At 45.3% G+C, this 17,500-nt stretch overlaps 1 protein-coding gene across 4 annotated transcripts in view; it reads left to right on the top strand.

Moving 5' to 3' along the window:
• Positions 1 to 17,500, top strand: part of rfc1 (replication factor C (activator 1) 1) — a 56,011-nt gene that overhangs the window by 13,675 nt on the left and 24,836 nt on the right. For 2 of the 4 annotated variants that reach the window (XM_046338621.1, XM_046338624.1), the window contains exons 7-11: positions 5,021 to 5,218; positions 5,548 to 5,907; positions 7,212 to 7,319; positions 7,996 to 8,175; positions 12,719 to 12,823. In XM_046338621.1, the coding sequence (XP_046194577.1) occupies positions 5,021 to 5,218; positions 5,548 to 5,907; positions 7,212 to 7,319; positions 7,996 to 8,175; positions 12,719 to 12,823 (951 nt within the window). The remainder of the gene's footprint in view (positions 1 to 5,020; positions 5,219 to 5,547; positions 5,908 to 7,211; positions 7,320 to 7,995; positions 8,176 to 12,718; positions 12,824 to 17,500) is intronic. The other 2 variants (XM_046338622.1, XM_046338623.1) reach the window with 2 other exon arrangements.

Raw genomic sequence — 17,500 nt, 5'->3', positions numbered from 1 at the left:
TGAGACCCAGGTCTAGTGTGTAGTCTGACTAGTCTGACTAGTTGTTGTTGATGAGACCCAGGTCTAGTGTGTAGTCTGACTAGTTGTTGTTGATGAGACCCAGGTCTAGTGTGTAGTCTGACTAGTTGTTGTTGATGAGACCCAGGTCTAGTGTGTAGTCTGACTAGTTGTTGTTGATGAGACCCAGGTCTAGTGTGTAGTCTGACTAGTTGTTGTTGATTAGACCCAGGTCTAGTGTGTAGTCTGACTAGTCTGACTAGTTGTTGTTGATGAGACCCAGGTCTAGTGTGTAGTCTGACTAGTTGTTGTTGATGAGACCCAGGTCTAGTGTGTAGTCTGACTAGTTGTTGTTGATGAGACCCAGGTCTAGTGTGTAGTCTGACTAGTTGTTGTTGATGAGACCCAGGTCTAGTGTGTAGTCTGACTAGTCTGACTAGTTGTTGATGATGAGACCCAGGTCTAGTCTGACTAGTCTGACTAGTTGTTGTTGATGAGACCCAGGTCTAGTCTGACTAGTCTGACTAGTTGTTGTTGATGAGACCCAGGTCTAGTGTGTAGTCTGACTAGTTGTTGTTGATGAGACCCAGGTCTAGTCTGACTAGTCTGACTAGTTGTTGTTGATGAGACCCAGGTCTAGTGTGTAGTCTGACTAGTTGTTGTTGATGAGACCCAGGTCTAGTGTGTAGTCTGACTAGTCTGACTAGTTGTTGTTGATGAGACCCAGGTCTAGTGTGTAGTCTGACTAGTTGTTGATGAGACCCAGGTCTAGTGTGTAGTCTGACTAGTTGTTGTTGATGAGACCCAGGTCTAGTGTGTAGTCTGACTAGTTGTTGTTGATGAGACCCAGGTCTAGTGTGTAGTCTGACTAGTTGTTGTTGATGAGACCCAGGTCTAGTGTGTAGTCTGACTAGTTGTTGATGAGACCCAGGTCTAGTGTGTAGTCTGACTAGTCTGACTAGTTGTTGTTGATTAGACCCAGGTCTAGTGTGTAGTCTGACTAGTTGTTGTTGATGAGACCCAGGTCTAGTGTGTAGTCTGACTAGTTGTTGATGAGACCCAGGTCTAGTGTGTAGTCTGACTAGTCTGACTAGTTGTTGTTGATGAGACCCAGGTCTAGTGTGTAGTCTGACTAGTCTGACTAGTTGTTGATGAGACCCAGGTCTAGTGTGTAGTCTGACTAGTTGTTGATGAGACCCAGGTCTAGTGTGTAGTCTGACTAGTCTGACTAGTTGTTGTTGATGAGACCCAGGTCTAGTGTGTAGTCTGACTAGTTGTTGATTAGACCCAGGTCTAGTGTGTAGTCTGACTAGTTGTTGATTAGACCCAGGTCTAGTGTGTAGTCTGACTAGTTGTTGTTGATGAGACCCAGGTCTAGTGTGTAGTCTGACTAGTTGTTGATTAGACCCAGGTCTAGTGTGTAGTCTGACTAGTTGTTGATTAGACCCAGGTCTAGTGTGTAGTCTGACTAGTTGTTGTTGATGAGACCCAGGTCTAGTGTGTAGTCTGACTAGTCTGACTAGTTGTTGTTGATGAGACCCAGGTCTAGTGTGTAGTCTGACTAGTCTGACTAGTTGTTGATGAGACCCAGGTCTAGTGTGTAGTCTGACTAGTTGTTGTTGATGAGACCCAGGTCTAGTGTGTAGTCTGACTAGTCTGACTAGTTGTTGTTGATGAGACCCAGGTCTAGTGTGTAGTCTGACTAGTCTGACTAGTTTTGATGAGACCCAGGTCTACTGTGTAGTCTGACTAGTTGTTGATGAGACCCAGGTCTAGTGTGTAGTCTGACTAGTCTGACTAGTTGTTGTTGATGAGACCCAGGTCTAGTGTGTAGTCTGACTAGTCTGACTAGTTGTTGTTGATGAGACCCAGGTCTAGTGTGTAGTCTGACTAGTCTGACTAGTTGTTGTTGATGAGACCCAGGTCTAGTGTGTAGTCTGACTAGTTGTTGTTGATGAGACCCAGGTCTAGTGTGTAGTCTGACTAGTTGTTGTTGATGAGACCCAGGTCTAGTGTGTAGTCTGACTAGTTGTTGTTGATTAGACCCAGGTCTAGTGTGTAGTCTGACTAGTTGTTGTTGATGAGACCCAGGTCTAGTGTGTAGTCTGACTAGTTGTTGTTGATTAGACCCAGGTCTAGTGTGTAGTCTGACTAGTTGTTGTTGAGACCCAGGTCTAGTGTGTAGTCTGACTAGTTGTTGTTGATGAGACCCAGGTCTAGTGTGTAGTCTGACTAGTTGTTGTTGATGAGACCCAGGTCTAGTGTGTAGTCTGACTAGTTGTTGTTGATGAGACCCAGGTCTAGTGTGTAGTCTGACTAGTTGTTGTTGATTAGACCCAGGTCTAGTGTGTAGTCTGACTAGTCTGACTAGTTGTTGATGATGAGACCCAGGTCTAGTGTGTAGTCTGACTAGTTGTTGTTGAGACCCAGGTCTAGTGTGTAGTCTGACTAGTTGTTGTTGATGAGACCCAGGTCTAGTGTGTAGTCTGACTAGTCTGACTAGTTGTTGTTGATGAGACCCAGGTCTAGTGTGTAGTCTGACTAGTTGTTGTTGATGAGACCCAGGTCTAGTGTGTAGTCTGACTAGTCTGACTAGTTGTTGTTGATCAGACCCAGGTCTAGTGTGTAGTCTGACTAGTTGTTGTTGATGAGACCCAGGTCTAGTGTGTAGTCTGACTAGTTGTTGTTGATTAAAATATATAAAAATATATGCTATTTAGCTGACTAGTTTTGTTGATCCCAGGTCTAGTGTACAGTCATGTGTGCATACATTCTATGTGTGGGTGGTCCCGGGGATTGAACCCACTACCCTGGCGTTACAAGTGCCATGCTCTACCAACTGAGCTACAGAAGGACCCAGGTCTAGTGTGTAGTCTGACTAGTCTGACTAGTTGTTGATGATGAGACCCAGGTCTAGTGTGTAGTCTGACTAGTTGTTGTTGAGACCCAGGTCTAGTGTGTAGTCTGACTAGTTGTTGTTGATGAGACCCAGGTCTAGTGTGTAGTCTGACTAGTCTGACTAGTTGTTGTTGATGAGACCCAGGTCTAGTGTGTAGTCTGACTAGTTGTTGTTGATGAGACCCAGGTCTAGTGTGTAGTCTGACTAGTCTGACTAGTTGTTGTTGATCAGACCCAGGTCTAGTGTGTAGTCTGACTAGTTGTTGTTGATGAGACCCAGGTCTAGTGTGTAGTCTGACTAGTCTGACTAGTTGTTGTTGATGAGACCCAGGTCTAGTGTGTAGTCTGACTAGTTGTTGTTGATTAGACCCAGGTCTAGTGTGTAGTCTGACTAGTTGTTGTTGATGAGACCCAGGTCTACTGTGTAGTCTGACTAGTTGTTGATGAGACCCAGGTCTAGTGTGTAGTCTGACTAGTCTGACTAGTTGTTGTTGATGAGACCCAGGTCTAGTGTGTAGTCTGACTAGTCTGACTAGTTGTTTTTGATTAGACCCAGGTCTAGTGTGTAGTCTGACTAGTTGTTGTTGATGAGACCCAGGTCTAGTGTGTAGTCTGACTAGTCTGACTAGTTGTTGTTGATGAGACCCAGGTCTAGTGTGTAGTCTGACTAGTTGTTGTTGATGAGACCCAGGTCTAGTGTGTAGTCTGACTAGTCTGACTAGTTGTTGTTGATGAGACCCAGGTCTAGTGTGTAGTCTGACTAGTTGTTGTTGATGAGACCCAGGTCTAGTGTGTAGTCTGACTAGTCTGACTAGTTGTTGTTGATTAGACCCAGGTCTAGTGTGTAGTCTGACTAGTTGTTGTTGATGAGACCCAGGTCTAGTGTGTAGTCTGACTAGTCTGACTAGTTGTTGTTGATGAGACCCAGGTCTAGTGTGTAGTCTGACTAGTTGTTGTTGATTAGACCCAGGTCTAGTGTGTAGTCTGACTAGTTGTTGTTGATGAGACCCAGGTCTAGTGTGTAGTCTGACTAGTTGTTGTTGATGAGACCCAGGTCTAGTGTGTAGTCTGACTAGTTGTTGATTAGACCCAGGTCTAGTGTGTAGTCTGACTAGTTGTTGTTGATGAGACCCAGGTCTAGTGTGTAGTCTGACTAGTTGTTGATTAGACCCAGGTCTAGTGTGTAGTCTGACTAGTTGTTGATGAGACCCAGGTCTAGTGTGTAGTCTGACTAGTCTGACTAGTTGTTGTTGATGAGACCCAGGTCTAGTGTGTAGTCTGACTAGTCTGACTAGTTGTTGTTGATTAGACCCAGGTCTAGTGTGTAGTCTGACTAGTTGTTGTTGATGAGACCCAGGTCTAGTGTGTAGTCTGACTAGTCTGACTAGTTGTTGTTGATGAGACCCAGGTCTAGTGTGTAGTCTGACTAGTTGTTGATGAGACCCAGGTCTAGTGTGTAGTCTGACTAGTTGTTGTTGATTAGACCCAGGTCTAGTGTGTAGTCTGACTAGTCTGACTAGTTGTTGATGATGAGACCCAGGTCTAGTGTGTAGTCTGACTAGTTGTTGTTGATGAGACCCAGGTCTAGTGTGTAGTCTGACTAGTCTGACTAGTTGTTGTTGATTAGACCCAGGTCTAGTGTGTAGTCTGACTAGTTGTTGATGAGACCCAGGTCTAGTGTGTAGTCTGACTAGTCTGACTAGTTGTTGTTGATGAGACCCAGGTCTAGTGTGTAGTGACTAGTCTGACTAGTTGTTGTTGATGAGACCCAGGTCTAGTGTGTAGTCTGACTAGTTGTTGATGAGACCCAGGTCTAGTGTGTAGTCTGACTAGTCTGACTAGTTGTTGTTGATTAGACCCAGGTCTAGTGTGTAGTCTGACTAGTTGTTGATGAGACCCAGGTCTAGTGTGTAGTCTGACTAGTCTGACTAGTTGTTGTTGATGAGACCCAGGTCTAGTGTGTAGTCTGACTAGTCTGACTAGTTGTTGTTGATTAGACCCAGGTCTAGTGTGTAGTCTGACTAGTCTGACTGGTTGTCGTTGTTGATTAGACCCAGGTCTAGTCTGACTAGTCTGACTGGTTGTCGTTGTTGACGGCTGTGTGTTGTTCCTCCAACTCTCTCAGGACCCTGTTGAGTCGCTGACTGATGAGGTCATCGCCCAGCAGATGGACGAGGACATGGAGTTGGAGAGGCAGGTCCACGAGGACGAGGAGTTGGAGAGGCAGGTCCACGAGGACGAGGAGTTGGAGAGGCAGGTCCACGAGGACGAGGAGTTTGCCAAGACGCTGGCCATGTTGGACCAGCAACCACACGCCAAGAAGGTGAAGAGTACACACACACACACACACACACACACACACACACACACACACACACACACACACACACACACACACACACACACACACACACACACACACACACACACACACACACACACACACACAGTGATGGAACCACACCACACACACACACCGAGATGGAACCACACACCACACACACACACACACACACACCCACGGTTACACACACACACACACACACACACACACACACTATAAACTCTCTCTTTCTCTCTCTGAAAGATTCAACATGTCTCTATATATGTATATATATGTATATGTGTGTGTGTGTGTGTGTGTGTGTCCAGGCTCGTAAATACTCTGGTGAGGATCTGGGGTCAGCCAACAAAAGTAGCGCTAACTCCTCCCACAGCAGCACTACCAGCCAATCACAGTCCAATGGGCGGGACCACAACCAGGACGTGATCGGTCCGTCCCCTGAAAAGGTCCCCCCTCTTGTTAAGACCAGTTCCAAACTGTCCATGATGAAGAAAAGGGAGGAGGAAGAGGAAGGAGGAGGCAAGACAAATCTGAGCATCAATGCGTCCGTCTCTCCCAAAAAGGAGTTCCTAACCCCTTCGAGCACAGACAGGAAGTCCAAGCTCAAAACAGGAAGCGTAACCATGGTGACCACACCCACAACTCTTAAAACCTCCCCCAAGAAAGAGGTGAAACTTTTTAAATCAACAGTTATCGTTCAACGAAAATAACCCAAAGCTCTGTGACTGAAAATAACCCAAAGCTCTGTGACTGACTGAAAATAACCCAAAGCTCTGTGACTGGCTGAAAATAACCCAAAGCTCTGTGACTGACTGAAAATAACCCAAAGCTCTGTGACTGACTGAAAATAACCCAAAGCTCTGTGACTGTGACTGAAAATAACCCAAAGCTCTGTGACTGTGACTGAAAATAACCCAAAGCTCTGTGACTGACTGAAAATAACCCAAAGCTCTGTGACTGACTGAAAATAACCCAAAGCTCTGTGACTGACTGAAAATAACCCAAAGCTCTGTGACTGTGACTGACCGAAAATAACCCAAAGCTCTGTGACTGACTGAAAATAACCCAAAGCTCTGTGATTGTGACTGTGTGTGACTGTGACTGACTGAAAATAACCCAAAGCTCTGTGACTGACTGAAAATAACCCAAAGCTCTGTGACTGACTGAAAATAACCCAAAGCTCTGTGACTGACTGAAAATAACCCATAGCTCTGTGACTGACTGAAAATAACCCAAAGCTCTGTGACTGACTGAAAATAACCCAAAGCTCTGTGACTGACTGAAAATAACCCAAGCTCTGTGACTGACTGAAAATAACCCAAAGCTCTGTGACTGACTGAAAATAACCCAAAGCTCTGTGACTGTGACTGACTGAAAATAACCCAAAGCTCTGTGACTGACTGACAAATAACCCAAAGCTCTGTGACTGACTGAAAATAACCCATAGCTCTGTGACTGACTGAAAATAACCCAAAGCTATGTGACTGTGACTGAAAATAACCCAAAGCTCTGTGACTGTGACTGACTGAAAATAACCCAAAGCTCTGTGACTGACTGACAAATAACCCAAAGCTCTGTGACTGACTGAAAATAACCCAAAGCTCTGTGACTGTGACTGAAAATAACCCAAAGCTATGTGACTGTGACTGACTGAAAATAACCCAAAGCTCTGTGACTGACTGAAAATAACCCAAAGCTCTTTGACTCTGTGACTGTGTGTAACCGTGTGTGTGTGTGTAACCGTGTGTGTGTAACCGTGTGTGTGTGTGTGTGTAACCGTGTGTGTGTGTAACCGTGTGTGTGTGTGTGTGTGTGTGTGTGTGTGTGTGTGTGTGTGTGTGTGTGTGTGTGTGTGTGTGTGTGTGTGTGTGTGTGTGTGTGTGTGTGTGTAACCGTAACCGCGTGTGTGTGTGTGTGTGTGTAACCGTAACCGTGTGTGTGTGTGTGTAACCGTGTGTGTGTGTGTGTCCAGAGCACCAGTCCAGAGGAATCGGGGAAGAAGCGAGGGAACTCCTCAGCCTTCCGTAGTTTCCTGAACCGAGACGGACCCAGAGCCCTGGGATCTAAACCCATACCCACTGTAAGACAAACACACAGCCCTGGGATCTAAACCCATACCCACTGTAAGACAAACACACAGCCCTGGGATCTAAACCCATACCCACTGGGATCTAAACCCATACCCACTGTAAGACAAACACACAGCCCTGGGATCTAAACCCATACCCACTGTAAGACAAACACACAGCCCTGGGGTCTAAACCCGTACCCCCTGGGGTCTAAACCCGTACCCCCTGGGGTCTAAACCCGTACCCCCTGGGGTCTAAACCCGTACCCACTGGGGTCTAAACCCGTACCCACTGGGGTCTAAACCCGTACCCACTGGGATCTAAACACATACCCACTGGGGTCTAAACCCATACCCACTGGGGTCTAAACCCATACCCACTTGGGGTCTAAACCCATACCCACTGGGATCTAAACACATACCCACTGGGGTCTAAACCCATACCCACTGGGGTCTAAACCCATACCCACTTGGGGTCTAAACCCATACCCACAGGGATCTAAACCCATACCCACTGTAACCACTATAATGTGTGTGTGTGTGTGTGTGTGTGTGTGTGTGTGTGTGTGTGTGTGTGTGTGTGTGTGTGTGTGTGTGTGTGTGTGTGTGTGTGTGTGTGTGTGTGTGTGTGTGTGTGTGTGTGTGTGTGTGTGTGTGTGTGTGTGTGTGTGTGTGTGTGTGTGTGCAGGGAGCAGAGAACTGCCTGGAGGGATGTGTGTTTGTGATCTCTGGCGTGTTGGAGAGTATGGAACGTGAGGACGCTAAGTGCCTGATAGAGCGTTATGGAGGGAAGGTGACCGGTAACATCAGTAAGAGGACAACATACCTGGTGATGGGCAGAGATGGAGGAGCCGCCAAGACTGAGAAGGTACACAAAGGGTTCACTTATTTACCTCTTTCGATCTCTCTCTCGTTCTCGTTTTCTCTCGGCCTCTCTTGTTCTCTCTCTCTCGTTCTCTTGTTCTCTCACTTGTTCTCTCTCTCGTTCTGTCACGTTTGCTCTCTCTCGTTTGCTCTCTCTCTCGTTTGCTCTCTCTCTCTCTCGTTTGCTCTCTCTCTCTCTCGTTTGCTCTCTCTCTCTCTCGTTTGCTCTCTCTCTCTCTCGTTTGCTCTCTCTCTCTCTCGTTTGCTCTCTCTCTCTCTCGTTTGCTCTCTCTCTCTCTCGTTTGCTCTCTCTCTCTCTCGTTTGCTCTCTCTCTCTCTCGTTTGCTCTCTCTCTCTCTCGTTTGCTCTCTCTCTCTCTCGTTTGCTCTCTCTCTCTCTCGTTTGCTCTCTCTCTCTCGTTTGCTCTCTCTCTCTCTCGTTTGCTCTCTCTCTCTCTCGTTTGCTCTCTCTCTCTCTCGTTTGCTCTCTCTCTCTCTCGTTTGCTCTCTCTCTCTCTCGTTTGCTCTCTCTCTCTCTCGTTTGCTCTCTCTCTCTCTCTCGTTTGCTCTCTCTCTCTCTCGTTTGCTCTCTCTCTCTCTCGTTTGCTCTCTCTCTCTCTCGTTTGCTCTCTCTCTCTCTCTCTCTCTCTCGTTTGCTCTCTCTCTCTCTCGTTTGCTCTCTCTCTCTCTCGTTTGCTCTCTCTCTCTCTCGTTTGCTCTCTCTCTCTCTCGTTTGCTCTCTCTCTCTCTCGTTTGCTCTCTCTCTCTCTCGTTTTCTCTCTCTCTCTCTCGTTTGCTCTCTCTCTCTCTCGTTTGCTCTCTCTCTCTCTCGTTTGCTCTCTCTCTCTCTCGTTTGCTCTCTCTCTCTCTCTCGTTTGCTCTCTCTCTCTCTCTCGTTTGCTCTCTCTCTCTCTCTCGTTTGCTCTCTCTCTCTCTCTCGTTTGCTCTCTCTCTCTCTCTCGTTTGCTCTCTCTCTCTCTCTCGTTTGCTCTCTCTCTCTCTCTCGTTTGCTCTCTCTCTCTCTCTCGTTTGCTCTCTCTCTCTCTCTCGTTTGCTCTCTCTCTCTCTCTCTCGTTTGCTCTCTCTCTCTCTCTCGTTTGCTCTCTCTCTCGTTTGCTCTCTCTCTCTCTCTCGTTTGCTCTCTCTCTCTCTCTCGTTTGCTCTCTCTCTCTCTCTCGTTTGCTCTCTCTCTCTCTCTCGTTTGCTCTCTCTCTCTCTCGTTTGCTCTCTCTCTCTCTCGTTTGCTCTCTCTCTCTCTCGTTTGCTCTCTCGTTTGCTCTCTCTCTCTCGTTTGCTCTCTCGTTTGCTCTCTCTCTCTCGTTTGCTCTCTCGTTTGCTCTCTCTCTCTCGTTTGCTCTCTCGTTTGCTCTCTCTCTCTCGTTTGCTCTCTCTCTCTCTCTCTCTCTCTCGTTTGCTCTCTCTCTCTCTCTCGTTTGCTCTCTCTCTCGTTTGCTCTCTCTCTCTCTCGTTTGCTCTCTCTCTCTCTCGTTTGCTCTCTCTCTCTCTCGTTTGCTCTCTCTCTCTCTCGTTTGCTCTCTCTCTCTCTCGTTTGCTCTCTCGTTTGCTCTCTCTCTCTCGTTTGCTCTCTCGTTTGCTCTCTCTCTCTCGTTTGCTCTCTCTCTCTCTCTCTCTCTCTCGTTTGCTCTCTCTCTCTCTCTCTCTCTCTCGTTTGCTCTCTCTCTCTCTCTCTCGTTTGCTCTCTCTCTCTCTCTCTCTCTCTCATTTGCTCTCTCTCTCTCTCTCTCTCTCTCGTTTGCTCTCTCTCTCTCTCTCTCTCTCTCGTTTGCTCTCTCTCTCTCTCTCTCGTTTGCTCTCTCTCTCTCTCTCTCTCTCTCTCTCGTTTGCTCTCTCTCTCTCTCTCTCTCTCTCGTTTGCTCTCTCTCTCTCTCTCTCTCTCTCGTTTGCTCTCTCTCTCTCTCTCTCTCGTTTGCTCTCTCTCTCTCTCGTTTGCTCTCTCGTTTGCTCTCTCGTTTGCTCTCTCGTTTGCTCTCTCTCTCTCGTTTGCTCTCTCTCTCTCTCGTTTGCTCTCTCGTTTGCTCTCTCTCTCTCGTTTGCTCTCTCTCTCTCTCTCTCTCTCTCTCGTTTGCTCTCTCTCTCTCTCTCTCTCTCTCGTTTGCTCTCTCTCTCTCTCTCTCTCTCTCGTTTGCTCTCTCTCTCTCTCTCTCTCTCTCGTTTGCTCTCTCTCTCTCTCTCTCTCTCTCGTTTGCTCTCTCTCTCTCTCTCTCTCTCTCGTTTGCTCTCTCTCTCTCTCTCTCTCTCTCGTTTGCTCTCTCTCTCTCTCTCTCTCTCGTTTCTCTCTCTCTCTCTCTCTCTCTCTCGTTTGCTCTCTCTCTCTCTCTCTCTCTCTCGTTTGCTCTCTCTCTCTCTCTCTCTCTCTCGTTTGCTCTCTCTCTCTCTCTCTCTCTCTCGTTTGCTCTCTCTCTCTCTCTCTCTCTCTCGTTTGCTCTCTCTCTCTCTCTCTCTCTCTCGTTTGCTCTCTCTCTCTCTCTCTCTCTCTCGTTTGCTCTCTCTCTCTCTCTCTCTCGTTTGCTCTCTCTCTCTCTCTCTCTCGTTTGCTCTCTCTCTCTCTCTCTCTCGTTTGCTCTCTCTCTCTCTCTCTCTCGTTTGCTCTCTCTCTCTCTCTCTCTCGTTTGCTCTCTCTCTCTCTCTCTCTCGTTTGCTCTCTCTCTCTCTCTCTCTCTCTCGTTTGCTCTCTCTCTCTCTCTCTCTCTCTCGTTTGCTCTCTCTCTCTCTCTCTCTCTCTCTCGTTTGCTCTCTCTCTCTCTCTCTCTCTCTCGTTTGCTCTCTCTCTCTCTCTCTCTCTCTCGTTTGCTCTCTCTCTCTCTCTCTCTCTCTCGTTTGCTCTCTCTCTCTCTCTCTCTCTCTCGTTTGCTCTCTCTCTCTCTCTCTCTCTCTCTCGTTTGCTCTCTCTCTCTCTCTCTCTCTCTCGTTTGCTCTCTCTCTCTCTCTCTCTCTCTCGTTTGCTCTCTCTCTCTCTCTCTCTCTCTCTCTCTCTCTCGTTTTCTCTCTCTCTCTCTCGTTTTCTCTCTCTCTCTCTCGTTTTCTCTCTCTCTCTCTCGTTTTCTCTCTCTCTCTCGTTTTCTCTCTCTCTCTCTCGTTTTCTCTCTCTCTCTCGTTTTCTCTCTCTCTCTCTCGTTTTCTCTCTCTCTCGTTTTCTCTCTCTCTCTCTCGTTTTCTCTCTCTCTCTCTCGTTTGCTCTCTCTCTCTCTCGTTTGTTCTCTCTCTCGTTTTCTCTCTCTCGTTTTCTCTCTCTCTCTCTCGTTTTCTCTCTCTCGTTTTCTCTCTCTCGTTTTCTCTCTCTCTCTCTCGTTTTCTCTCTCTCTCTCTCTCTCTCGTTTTCTCTCTCTCTCTCTCTCTCTCTCTTTTTCTCTCTCTCTCTCTCTCTCTCTCGTTTTCTCTCTCTCTCTCTCTCTCTCTCGTTTTCTCTCTCTCGTTTTCTCTCTCTCGTTTTCTCTCTCTCGTTTTCTCTCTCTCGTTTTCTCTCTCTCTCTCGTTTTCTCTCTCTCGTTTTCTCTCTCTCGTTTTCTCTCTCTCTCTCGTTTTCTCTCTCTCGTTTTCTCTCTCTCTCTCGTTTTCTCTCTCTCTCTCTCTCTTTTTCTCTCTCTCTCTCTCTCTCGTTTTTTCTCTCTCTCGTTTTCTCTCTCTCGTTTTCTCTCTCTCGTTTTCTCTCTCTCGTTTTCTCTCTCTCTCTCGTTTTCTCTCTCTCTCTCGTTTTCTCTCTCTCTCTCGTTTTCTCTCTCTCTCTCGTTTTCTCTCTCTCTCTCTCTCTCTCTCTCTCATTTTCTCTCTCTCTCTCTCGTTTTCTCTCTCGTTTTCTCTCTCTCTCTCTCTCTCTCTCTCTCTCTCTCTCTCTCTCGTTTTCTCTCTCTCTCTCTCTCTCGTTTTCTCTCTCGTTTGCGCTCTCTCTCGTTTTCTCTCTCGTTTGCTCTCTCGTTTTCTCTCTCTCTCTCGTTTTCTCTCTCGTTTTCTCTCTCTCTCTCTCGTTTTCTCTCTCTCTCTCTCGTTTTCTCTCTCTCTCTCTCGTTTTCTCTCTCTCTCTCTCTCTCTCTCTCTCGTTTTCTCTCTCTCTCTCTCTCTCTCGTTTTCTCTCTCTCTCTCTCTCTCTCGTTTCTCTCTCTCTCTCTCTCTCGTTTTCTCTCTCTCTCTCTCTCTCTCTCTCGTTTTCTCTCTCTCTCTCTCTCTCGTTTTCTCTCTCTCTCTCTCTCTCGTTTTCTCTCTCTCTCTCTCTCTCGTTTTCTCTCTCTCTCTCTCTCGTTTTCTCTCTCGTTTTCTCTCTCTCTCTCTCTCGTTTTCTCTCTCTCTCTCTCTCTCGTTTTCTCTCTCTCTCTCTCTCGTTTTCTCTCTCTCTCTCTCTCGTTTGCGCTCTCTCGTTTTCTCCCTCTCGTTTTCTCCCTCTCCTCTCTCCTCTCTCTCTCCTCTCCCCTCTCTCTCCTCTCTCTCCTCTCTCCTCTCTCTCCTCTCTCCTCTCTCACTCCTCTCTCCTCTCTCTCTCCTCTCTCTCTCCTCTCTCACTCCTCTCTCTCTCTCCTCTCCTCTCTCTGTCTCCAGGCGGAGGGGTTTGGAACTAAGATCCTGGATGAGGATGGTCTGTTGGAGTTCATCAGAAGAACACCAGGGAAGAAATCCAAGTACCTGATTGCTGCCGAGGCAGAGGTGATACTACACCTGGTACTACACCTGGTACTACACCTGGTACTACACCTGGTGATACTACTATATACTAATACTACTGGTACTACACCTGGTACTACACCTGGTACTACACCTGGTACTACACCTGGTACTACACCTGGTACTACACCTGGTGATACTACTATATACTAATACTACACCTGGTACTACACCTGGTACTACACCTGGTACTACACCTGGTACTACACCTGGTACTACACCTGATACTACACCTGGTGCTACACCTGGTACTACACCTGGTGATACTACTATATACTAATACTACACCTGGTACTACACCTGGTACTACACCTGGTACTACACCTGGTACTACACCTGGTGATACTACTATATACTAGTACTACACCTGGTACTACACCTGGTACTACACCTGGTGATACTACACCTGGTGATACTACACCTGGTGATACTACTATATACTAATACTACACCTGGTACTACACCTGGTACTACACCTGGTACTACACCTGATACTACACCTGATACTACACCTGGTGATACTACTATATACTAATACTACACCTGGTACTACACCTGGTGATACTACACCTGGTGATACTACACCTGGTGATACTACTATATACTAATACTACACCTGGTACTACACCTGGTACTACACCTGATACTACACCTGGTACTACACCTGGTACTACTACTAATATAACTAATGAGGTGATACTACACCTGGTAATACTACTAATATAATACTACTAAGAGGTGATACTACACCTGGTAATACTACTAATATAACTAATGAGGTGATACTACACCTGGTAATACTACTAATATAACTAATGAGGTGATACTACACCTGGTAATACTACTAATATAACTAATGAGGTGATACTACACCTGGTAATACTACTAATATAACTAATGAGGTGATACTACACCTGGTAATACTACTAATATAACTAATGAGGTGATACTACACCTGGTAATACTACTAATATAACTAATGAGGTGATACTACACCTGGTAATACTACTAATATAACTAATGAGGTGATACTACACCTGGTAATACTACTAATATAACTAATGAGGTGATACTACACCTGGTAATACTACTAATATAACTAATGAGGTGATACTACACCTGGTAATACTACTAATATAACTAATGTAATACTACTAATATAACTAATGAGGGGGAACATTGGGCTCTGGTCTAAAGTACCTGGTAATACTACTAATATAACTAAGAGGTGAGGGGGAACATTGGGCTCTGGTCTAAAGTACCTGGTAATACTACTAATATAACTAATGAGGGGGAACATTGGGCTCTGGTCTAAAGTACCTGGTAATACTACTAATATAACTAAGAGGTGAGGGGGAACATTGGGCTCTGGTCTAAAGTACCTGGTAATACTACTAATATAACTAAGAGGTGAGGGGGAACATTGGGCTCTGGTCTAAAGTACCTGGTAATACTACTAATATAACTAAGAGGTGAGGGGGAACATTGGGCTCTGGTCTAAAGTACCTGGTAATACTACTAATATAACTAAGAGGTGAGGGGAACATTGGGCTCTGGTCTAAAGTACCTGGTAATACTACTAATATAACTAAGAGGTGAGGGGGAACATTGGGCTCTGGTCTAAAGTACCTGGTAATACTACTAATATAACTAATGAGGGGGAACATTGGGCTCTGGTCTAAAGTACCTGGTAATACTACTAATATAACTAAGAGGTGAGGGGGAACATTGGGCTCTGGTCTAAAGTACCTGGTAATACTACTAATATAACTAATGAGGGGGAACATTGGGCTCTGGTCTAAAGTACCTGGTAATACTACTAATATAACTAATGTAATACTACTAATATAACTAATGAGGGGGAACATTGGGCTCTGGTCTAAAGTACCTGGTAATACTACTAATATAACTAAGAGGTGAGGGGGAACATTGGGCTCTGGTCTAAAGTACCTGGTAATACTACTAATATAACTAATGAGGGGGAACATTGGGCTCTGGTCTAAAGTACCTGGTAATACTACTAATATAACTAAGAGGTGAGGGGGAACATTGGGCTCTGGTCTAAAGTACCTGGTAATACTACTAATATAACTAAGAGGTGAGGGGGAACATTGGGCTCTGGTCTAAAGTACCTGGTAATACTACTAATATAACTAAGAGGTGAGGGGGAACATTGGGCTCTGGTCTAAAGTACCTGGTAATACTACTAATATAACTAATGAGGGGGAACATTGGGCTCTGGTCTAAAGTACCTGGTAATACTACTAATATAACTAAGAGGTGAGGGGGAACATTGGGCTCTGGTCTAAAGTACCTGGTAATACTACTAATATAACTAATGAGGGGGAACATTGGGCTCTGGTCTAAAGTACCTGGTAATACTACTAATATAACTAATGTAATACTACTAATATAACTAATGAGGGGGAACATTGGGCTCTGGTCTAAAGTACCTGGTAATACTACTAATATAACTAATGTAATACTACTAATATAACTAATGAGGGGGAACATTGGGCTCTGGTCTAAAGTACCTGGTAATACTACTAATATAACTAATGTAATACTACTAATATAACTAAGAGGTGAGGGGGAACATTGGGCTCTGGTCTAAAGTACCTGGTAATACTACTAATATAACTAATGAGGGGGAACATTGGGCTCTGGTCTAAAGTACCTGGTAATACTACTAATATAACTAATGAGGGGGAACATTGGGCTCTGGTCTAAAGTACCTGGTAATACTACTAATATAACTAAGAGGTGAGGGGGAACATTGGGCTCTGGTCTAAAGTACCTGGTAATACTACTAATATAACTAAGAGGTGAGGGGGAACATTGGGCTCTGGTCTAAAGTACCTGGTAATACTACTAATATAACTAAGAGGTGAGGGGGAACATTGGGCTCTGGTCTAAAGTACCTGGTAATACTACTAATATAACTAAGAGGTGAGGGGGAACATTGGGCTCTGGTCTAAAGTACCTGGTAATACTACTAATATAACTAATGAGGGGGAACATTGGGCTCTGGTCTAAAGTACCTGGTAATACTACTAATATAACTAAGAGGTGAGGGGGAACATTGGGCTCTGGTCTAAAGTACCTGGTAATACTACTAATATAACTAAGAGGTGAGGGGGAACATTGGGCTCTGGTCTAAAGTACCTGGTAATACTACTAATATAACTAATGAGGGGGAACATTGGGCTCTGGTCTAAAGTACCTGGTAATACTACTAATATAACTAATGTAATACTACTAATATAACTAAGAGGTGAGGGGGAACATTGGGCTCTGGTCTAAAGTACCTGGTAATACTACTAATATAACTAATGAGGGGGAACATTGGGCTCTGGTCTAAAGTACCTGGTAATACTACTAATATAACTAATGTAATACTACTAATATAACTAAGAGGTGGGGGGGGAACATTGGGCTCTGGTCTAAAGTACCTGGTAATACTACTAATATAACTAATGAGGGGGAACATTGGGCTCTGGTCTAAAGTACCTGGTAATACTACTAATATAACTAAGAGGTGAGGGGGAACATTGGGCTCTGGTCTAAAGTACCTGGTAATACTACTAATATAACTAAGAGGTGAGGGGGAACATTGGGCTCTGGTCTAAAGTACCTGGTAATACTACTAATATAACTAATATAACTAATGTACTACTACTAATATAACTAATATAACTAATGTACTACTACTAATATAACTAATGTACTACTACTAATATAACTAATATAACTAATGTACTACTACTAATATAACTAATATAACTAATGTACTACTACTAATATAACTAATGTACTACAACTAATATAACTAATGTACTACAATTAATATAACTCATGTAGGAAGTATTAGGCCTGTTTTCCCTGATCCAGATTAGGCCTGTTTTCCCTGATCCAGATTAGGCCTGTTTTCCCAGATCCATTAGGCCCGTTTTCCCAGATCCAGATTAGGCCTCTTCCTGTTTTCCCAGATCCAGATTAGGCCTCTTCCTGTTTTCCCAGATCCAGATTAGGCCTGTTTTCCCAGATCCAGATTAGGCCTGTTTTCCCAGATCCAGATTAGGCCTGTTTTCCCAGATCCATTAGGCCCGTTTTCCCAGATCCAGATTAGGCCCGTTTTCCCAGATCCAGATTAGGCCTCTTCCTGTTTTCCCAGATCCAGATTAGGCCCGTTTTCCCAGATCCAGATTAGGCCTCTTCCTGTTTTCCCAGATCCAGATTAGGCCCGTTTTCCCAGATCCAGATTAGGCCTCTTCCTGTTTTCCCAGATCCGGATTAGGCCCGTTTTCCCAGATCCAGATTAGGCCTGTTTTCCCAGATCCAGATTAGGCCTGTTTTCCCTGATCCAGATTAGGCCTGTTTTCCCAGATCCATTAGGCCCGTTTTCCCAGATCCAGATTAGGCCCGTTTTCCCAGATCCAGATTAGGCCCGTTTTCCCAGATTAGGCCTCTTCCTGTTTTCCCAGATCCAGATTAGGCCCGTTTTCCCAGATCCAGATTAGGCCTCTTCCTGTTTTCCCAGATCCAGATTAGGCCCGTTTTCCCAGATCCAGATTAGGCCTCTTCCTGTTTTCCCAGATCCGGATTAGGCCCGTTTTCCCAGATCCAGATTAGGCCTGTTTTCCCAGATCCAGATTAGGC

This window comes from Oncorhynchus gorbuscha, unplaced genomic scaffold, assembly GCF_021184085.1.
Source record: "Oncorhynchus gorbuscha isolate QuinsamMale2020 ecotype Even-year unplaced genomic scaffold, OgorEven_v1.0 Un_scaffold_2045, whole genome shotgun sequence".
Classification (NCBI taxonomy): domain Eukaryota; kingdom Metazoa; phylum Chordata; class Actinopteri; order Salmoniformes; family Salmonidae; genus Oncorhynchus; species Oncorhynchus gorbuscha.
Note: the sequence above shows the minus strand (reverse complement) of the source record. Positions and strands in the feature narration are given on the sequence as shown.